This window comes from Garra rufa, chromosome 1 (genome assembly GCF_049309525.1).
Source record: "Garra rufa chromosome 1, GarRuf1.0, whole genome shotgun sequence".
NCBI classification, from domain to species: Eukaryota; Metazoa; Chordata; class Actinopteri; order Cypriniformes; family Cyprinidae; genus Garra; species Garra rufa.
Genome location: NC_133361.1, coordinates 39325376 through 39333631, shown reverse-complemented (window position 1 = coordinate 39333631; position 8256 = coordinate 39325376). Strand labels below are relative to the sequence as shown.

The window sequence follows — 8256 nt, the reverse complement described above, 5'->3', positions numbered from 1 at the left end:
GCAGGCGAGGCTCTCAGGTTAGTTACGCGATGGCCGCTTACTGTATTATGTTATTCTTTTTAGTACAATTCATTTTGTGGCGGAATTTAAAGACGTGTGCCGCATCGACATTGCACCGGAATACAAGCGACACCGTTTTAGACCAGATTTAGGGCGCATACTTCAAAACGGAGCTAGATTTTAGCTAAGGATTGTCTGTTTTTCCCCGTCCGATACAGGCCTTAGCTGTAGCCAGCTAGCGGCTGTCGAAGCGGGCAATCCTCCTCAAGACGCGGGCACCGTTGTGTGAGTCTTTTGGCACACCGTGTAGAAATATTTCTTTTCAGTATTTGGAATTGGCCTGAATTCGTTTGCTAGAAATAATTGGCATTTGCACTGTATTTCACTGTCACATCATTTAAAGTTGAACTTTAGCTAGCTCGCGCTCGAGCAGCTAGCTGCTTCAGTGTTTATTATGTTAGCTTGTTGTTGTTGTTGCTAGTCGATATGTCAGATGGTATATATTATACAATATCTGCAGTGTTTTTTGTTTATCACTACGTAAAACACAATAGGAAGCCGTGCTTTTATTTTCCAGGCTTTATTGTGTGTGATAAATGTGACATTTTGAGTTAAATATAGCAAATTTATTTAACTCACATTTGAGGGATGTAAAATCAGCTTGTCAGATTGACAACAAAATACTGAGCAGCATTTCAATAAAGAGGTGACAACAAATTACAGCTCCATAAATAGAGACCTCTATAAACAAAGTGAAAAGTTTTCTTGTGGAGCTGTGTGCCACATTGTTTGCTGTTACTGTTTTGATTGCAGTGTAAGTTTTTCAAGATTATAGTGTTTGCTCCTCTTTTGCATGTGGACACTGTCTGAGCTCTCAATGAGCTATAAGTGTAAATCTTTTCTTATTGCGACTTCATCATGAGTCATTGAGCACTCTGAGCATCTGCACTCACTCTGGTCTCTTTCTCGGCAGTGATAGCATGGATCCGGACAGTGGGGCGGACACTCAGCGAACTCTCAGTCTGCAATGGAAGAGCTATAAGCTAGTACAAGACCCTGCTCTCCGACGGGTTACTCAGAAAATCTACAGATATGATGGGATTCACTTTAGTGTACCGGTAAGTGCATACATATGCACTGGCACGCATTTTTGTGAGTGCATACTTATCTAAAGTCTTTGTTTTTTAGGATTCAGGATTCCCGCCTGTGGGGGACTTGCGTGATCCGAGACCTCGAAGAATCTGGTCTAGACACACAGAGCTGTCGCTGCCAGTGCCCAAATTTAAAGTATGCTTCTATTTTGTATCATTTTAATTTATTAAACTGCTTTTCTGGTGAGCTACTTTTTTGTGCTGTACATGCTAACCAATTTTTTTTTTCTTCTTCGTAGTTGGACGAGTATTACGTAGGTCCTATACCACTTAAGGAAGTGACGTTTGCGAGGTTAAATGATAACATCAAGGAGCCGTTCCTGGCAGAGATGTGCGCCAAGTTTGGTGAGGTCGAGGAAATGGAGATTCTGTTTCATCCCAAGACTCGGAAGCACTTGGGCTTGGCCCGCGTCCTCTTCACCAGCACTCGAGGGGCCAAAGACACCGTCAAACACCTGCACAATACTTCTGTCATGGGAAACATTGTCCATGTCCAGTTAGATATCAAAGGTGTGTGTGTTTCTTTGTTGTTTTTGATCATATTCTGAGGTGTATATACTTTCTATAAACACTACTGTTCAAAAGTTCAGGTTCAGAGATTTTTTTAGATTTAGAAATGGTTTTATTTAGCAAGGATGCATTAAATTGATTAAAAGTCACAGAAAAAACATTTGTAATGTTACAAAAGATTTTAAATAAAATGTTCTTTTGAACTTTGAATTGGTCAAATAATCCTGAAACAAAGTCACATTTTCCACAAAAATATAATGCAGCACAGTTTTCAACGTTGCTGATAATAAAAAAATGAAAAATGATGATGCAATGAAGACTGAAGTAATGGCTGCTGAAAATTCAGCTTTGTAATCACAGAAGTAAAGTACATTTTAAAATATTTTGAAATAGAAGATGATTTTCAAATTGTAATACCATTTCACATTGTTGCTGATTTAACTGTATTATTAATCAAATAAATGCAATCTTGGTGAGCATAAGAGACTTCTTTTAAAAACATTGGTTACTTTATCATGCTTGCTGCATGCTTATCTTCCACCTTTTTTATATTAAATAACTTTTGTTTTCATCCAATGCTTGTTAAAATAATCTTTAAAACCTCTAATCATTTAATAACATTGTTATATGTGATCTTTAGAAAATCTCTAAATGAGTATCCATTTTTTGTACTTAACATTATAATGTTATGATACCTAGCATTTAAAATGTTTGATTTTAGTTATTTATTCTACATTTGTTTAGATAAAACTAAATAAAATTGTAATATGTTTGCATCCCTACTTACAATTCCTGCTTGTTTATATAGAATATATTATACAATCGATTCTTAATGTTTATATCCTTCCATCTCTTTATTGCTTACAAATATGAAGTTTGGTGATAATGAAACTGTATAAATGTGTAAAAGTGGGAATGTCCAGCATTGCATGATTGAGATACAAGCGCCACTCTGCCGTTGAAATTCATATTGTGTTTTCTAGGCCAACAGAGGATGAAGTACTATGACTTAATAGTGAGTGGCTCGTACACTCCTCAGACGGTGCCGACCGGAGGCAAAGCTCTTACAGAGAAATTTCAGCCCCCAGCCCCGACTCAGCCAGATACGGTCAGTACACAAACAAACCTTAGCTCAGCCACACTGGAAAGAATGCTTTGCCTTCCTATAAGTGTGTGTGGTTACCAGCCAAAGTTTCTTGGCGTCCTTGAAGACCATTGGCCTTCCTTGGTTTGAGTCGTCTTGTAGTTTATTCTACACATTACAGTAACTCTCAAACCCTTGTCTGTATTATTATCGTAACCACTAGTGGACCACAAAATGTCTAAAAGAAAAAGAGCCATCAAGTCTCTCACAGTGCATTGAGATTATCCAACTGCAGTTCAAAACTGTTTTCATCTGCAGAAGGTGGCTGCTGGCATTGGGGCTCTTAACTCAATATCAATTCGCTATTTTATTTTTATTTATTTTTTTCAGATGTCATGTTTGTGATATTGTTTTTATCTGTGTACCAGCATTAGGATGCTCAGTTGCCAATGTGTTTCCCTCACTTACCTGTTGGAGTTTTGGATTGCTTGAAATAATACATTTCCCTCAACAAAACAATTATGTAGCCACACCCTTGTAATAAAACGATAATAGAGGGCTTTATTGGTCATACTGTATTTTATAAGAATTTTTTTGTCTTGATTTGAGACAAAGCTATTTTTATTGCCATATTCAGCATAAGTGGGGCAGCACACTATTTACTGTAGTTTTATTAGGAATGATGATGCAGGATGATGCCCTTAAAGGTAATTATTTTCATGGCCAATAACTCATACATTTCTAATTTTAATTCTATACTTTTTATTATACATTACCATTCAAACTTTTTTTCATGCTTGTGAGAGAACTCTCATACCCTTTCTAAATGATTAGATAACATTTCCTTTCCATTATGATGGTGATGATGTTGGCAAAGATCCTATAAATGTAAAAACTACATATATGATCCTAGACCACAAAACCAGTAGCATATGTATATGTGACCCTGGACCACAAAACCAGTCTTAAGTCGCTGGGGTATATTTGTAGTAATAGCCAAAAATATATTGTATGGGTCAAAATTATTGATTTTTCTTTTATGCCAAAAATCATTAGGAAATTAAGTAAAGATCATGTTCCATGAAGATTTTTTGTAAAATTCTTACTATAAATATATCAAAATGTAATTTTTGATTAGTAATGTGCATTGTTAAGTACTTAATTTGGACAACTTTAAAGGTGATTTTCTCAGTATTTTTATTTTTTTGCATCCTCAGATTCCAGATTTTCAAATAGAGGTATCTCGGCCAAATATTGTCCTATCCTAACAAACCATACATCAACAGAAAGCTTATTCATTGGGCTTTCATATGTTGTATACATCTCAGTTTTGTAAAATTTAACCTTATGACTGGTTTTGTGGTCCAGGGTCACATATTTGTAGCAATAGCCAACAATACATTGTATAGGTCAAAATGAAGATATTTTGTAAATTTCTTACCGTAAATGTATCAAAACTTATTTTTTGATTAGTAATATGCATTGATGGGAACTTCATTTGGACAACTTTAAGGGAGATTTTTTTCAATATTTAGATTTTTTTTGCACCCTTAAATTCTAGATTTTCAAATAGTTGTATTTCAGCCAAACATCAATAGAAAGCTTATTTATTCAGCTTTTCAGATAATAACTTTGTTGAATAACTTTGAGGTCCAGGGTCACGTATAAACAGTATCAACCAATACTGATAATTAAAAACCCATCTAAAGATTAGCTGATATTTCTTTTCTTCTTTTGTTAGTCGTCTGATATCCGGCGGAGACTCTCCACAGACCAGATGGCAGCTCCTGCTGCGCCTCTAAACTCTGGCAGCACCACCCCCTGTTCTGTGGACACTGGATTTGGAGACCAGCGCCTAGACACCCCTCCATCCTCACTAGGAGGCCCGTATACTCCAGGTTCCTCTGCTTCTTCACAGGGCGGCGGCACCCCTTACACCCCTCGCTCTGGAACCCCTTTCTCCCAGGACTCGGGATACTCTGTGGCCAGGTTAGGTTGCCGATTTACTTAAAACCTCAATTAAAAATTGTTTGGTTAAGTTTCTTTTTAATGATTTAAGAAAATATCCTTTTATTTTCAGGCACAGTGGCTATACCAACACTCAGAGTTATTCCCAGCAGGATATGCTTCCATCTTCCTCCTGCTCCTCTTCAGCAGTCTCCTCATCATCAGGATTCAAGCCCCCTCGCTTTCATGAAGACTTACACGCTCCACCTCCGCAAGAACCCTCTGTTTTCCACAGGGGTCGGCCGGGATATCCTCCAACAGCGCCTTTCAGACCTAACGAACCTCCCTATCCGTATCCCAGTGCTGGAGGATCAGGGATGCATATGCCATTGCATCCACCTATGCCACCTCCAGGGCCTCAGTTTGAGCCACCTCCGTTGACCGACAGAGAGAGAGAACGAGATAGAGAAAGAGGACACAGGGAAAGGGACAGGGAGAGAGAATCAGGAGGGCGCTATGGGGCCGGGATAAGTTCCAGACGTTCCTCTTATCACTATCAGCAGGATACAAACTCCTCGTCCACCTCCAAATCGTACCATTCACATCACTCGCATCATGCTGATCGGCGGGAGGACAGAGATGGCAGGGCCTACCGGCGTGACAGCTCGGGATCCCGCTCGGGAGAACATGGAAGGCATCGGAACCACCATCACTCCCACAACCACCACAGTGGCGGTGGTGGTGGATCGAGCCGGCGGAGAAGCAGCAGAGATCGGGAATGGGAGAGAGAGCGAGAAGGAGACTATAACAGCTCTGATCCACGTTACTCCAGCCACCACTCATCCAACAGCCTTTCCCCTCCCTCTGCCACCTCCTCTTATGGAGCTTACTCGTCGTCTAAAGACCTGTCTCCCTACGACACACCTTCTTCCTCCCGGCTTGAGCCCTCACCGGCTTTCCGTCCTCAGCAGGGTGCAGGCGAGAGGGGTTTCGGGATGGGAGGAAGCATGGACAATGACTATCGTGCTCATTCTCACCACACTCCCCTGGCGCCGCCGCCTCCACCTCCTCCCCTCCCACCGGCCTCCGTCATCGCAGCGGCTGTGGCTGAAACGCTTGGCTCTCTTGATTTTGGTCAGGACAGTCCCCTCCGAGAAGAACAGTGGACCAAACCCAAACGCTATCCCAGCACCCCGCCCCATCCACCCCGGACGCCTCCGACCTCTTCGCCTCCTCACGCCTCCATCCCGTCGTCCTCCACCTCCCCGTCCTCGACCTCCCTGCCTCACCACCTCCCCTCTTCGACAGCGTCCCTCTCTCCGCCGCCTCCACAGCGTGACTCCTCCCCAGAGCCTGACTCCACCAATGAGAGTCTGCCGTTCATGCACCACAGCAGCAGCTTGGACTCACGTATTGAGATGTTGCTGAAGGAACAAAAAGCCAAGTTTTCCTTTCTTGCCTCAGATGATGAGGACGATGAGAAGGAGGAGGACAGAGAGAGAGGAAAAGCAGGCGCGAATGCAGAGGATGGCGGAAACAAACTCAGAGAGGAGAACGGTGAAAGGCCTAGTCACAAGAGACAAGGAGAGACGGAGGGAGGTCAACAGAGAAGGAGAGGAGAGAAAGATGGACGCCGCAGCAGGGGCAAACGGCAAAGTGGTGCAGTGGGTGAAGGAAGGAAAACACCTCCAGAGGTGGCCTCTTCCACTCCCACCACGCACAGTTTAGTGTCAGAGTCTCATCAGGGCCAAATGCCACCACCTCAGGAGGAGCACACAACCTCTGACTCTCACAGGGCTCCACACACCCCACCCACCTACAATGGAGAGGCACAGGTGAGCCCTACTGGGTTACATGGTATTATTGACCTTATATTTAAAATAAGAGTAGGCGTTATCATTTGTAATTTGAATGTGCAAATTTGCTTGTTAATTTTGGTGTCATGGGCCACCATTTATAGGTCCAGACACTGTCGGATCTCAAAAGTGCACACCAAACAATGCATATATTTAATTTCTGTCATTAATCACTCATCCTCATGTCATTCCAAACCTGTAAGACCTTTGTTCATCTTTGGAACACAAATTAAAGTGGCTTTCACACTGGGCTCATTTGCTGCGGTCCAAGGCCATTGTGCGCTTGTCCCTGGTGCCCCCCGCAGTGTTGGTCTGGTTTCTCACTCAACTTGATTCTGTCGAACTAGGGCTGGGCGATATGGCCTAAAAATAAAATCCCCGATTTTTTCACAAAAAAATCCGATTTACGATTTAAATCGATTTTTTTCCCCCCCTACTTCTTTTAGCATGTAAAGAAACCCCAGCTTTTCCACAATATATATATATGGGCACCATATATTTTGCAATATACATAGCAACTGCATCAGTGCTTTCCACCAGGACCCATTCTTATCATACCAGACACAGTAAATGTTTGTAAGACAAATAAATATGAGATGGGAGGAAAATATATATATTGCCATGCTTTTCTCTTGCACTTATATCGTATACAAAAATACACAATTTTGAACACAGAAATATTAAATGATTTAAAAAAACTGAAACGATCTGCCAGCAGGTGGCGGTAAGACACTGATTTAATTACTGAATCATATTCATTTGATTCATTTGAACGGATGGTTCATTCAAGAATAAAGCAAGTTACGGTCTTTATGAATGGGAAATTGAATCACTTCACTAGATTCGTTTAAAAACGCACGTTCATTCATAAACGAAACACCGCTGTGTTTGAGTGGAGATGCGCAGCGGCTCAGATGTGACTTGTTTTAGACCACTTTTGACGACGAAATAGAGCAAAATCAGGCAATAGTGTTATAGTCAGACAATGTAAGTCACTTAGTAATAACTTCTTGTTTATTTAACTGTTGTAATAAATCAGTATCTCATTTACAAACTCCCTTAAAAATGATTAAAAGCTGTCACTCATCTTAGTTCGCAATATCACAAAGCTCTATTATAATAAACGAAGCTACTGCCCATTCAGTCTCTTATTTACACTCTCTCTACACTTGAGATACATTTGTCAACGTGCAAAACACATAGAAACCTTTGAAGCTCCACTCAGAGCAAACGCAAATATGCTGGTTGGGTCAGTCGCACATGGTGCTCCTAAATATTTTTTCATAGTCGTACGTAGTAGTTTCTTTTTGCCCTTGAACGGCGGGTCGCACCATTGAGAAATTAGGTCGCACTCTAGAGCCCTGATATGCAAATAATTCGCCATTGTCTTCAATCATCTCTCTACTCTGTTTATGTGGTAAGTGAAATTGTATGTACTGTAATGTAACAGGCTAACTTGCTAGCAAGCAGCTAATCATGTCCCCTTAGTGACTCGCGTTATTTTACCAGAACGCGTTGTTTTCCGTTCTGAATACATATATATTTTTTATTTAAAAAATCGCGATACCTCGATTTAATAAAAAATTAAATCGTCTTAAAACGTAAATTCGAATTAATCGAAAAAATCGAAAGAATCGCCCAGCCCTATGTCGAACCCTGCCGCGTTTCCGTTTAAATTACTTCAGCACATACATGCGCATAGCACGTG

General features: G+C 41.1%; 1 protein-coding gene across 1 annotated transcript in view; it reads left to right on the top strand.

Annotated features, from left to right (window-relative positions):
* Positions 1-6: 6 nt before the first annotated feature.
* The window catches only part of setd1a (SET domain containing 1A, histone lysine methyltransferase), a 35249-nt gene continuing 26999 nt past the window's right edge, over positions 7-8256 (top strand). Inside the window, exons 1-7 of the mRNA XM_073840121.1 lie at positions 7-17; positions 974-1118; positions 1189-1287; positions 1391-1661; positions 2645-2769; positions 4487-4734; positions 4826-6527. Coding sequence (XP_073696222.1) covers positions 981-1118; positions 1189-1287; positions 1391-1661; positions 2645-2769; positions 4487-4734; positions 4826-6527 — 2583 coding nt within the window. The 5' untranslated portion in view covers positions 7-17; positions 974-980. The remainder of the gene's footprint in view (positions 18-973; positions 1119-1188; positions 1288-1390; positions 1662-2644; positions 2770-4486; positions 4735-4825; positions 6528-8256) is intronic.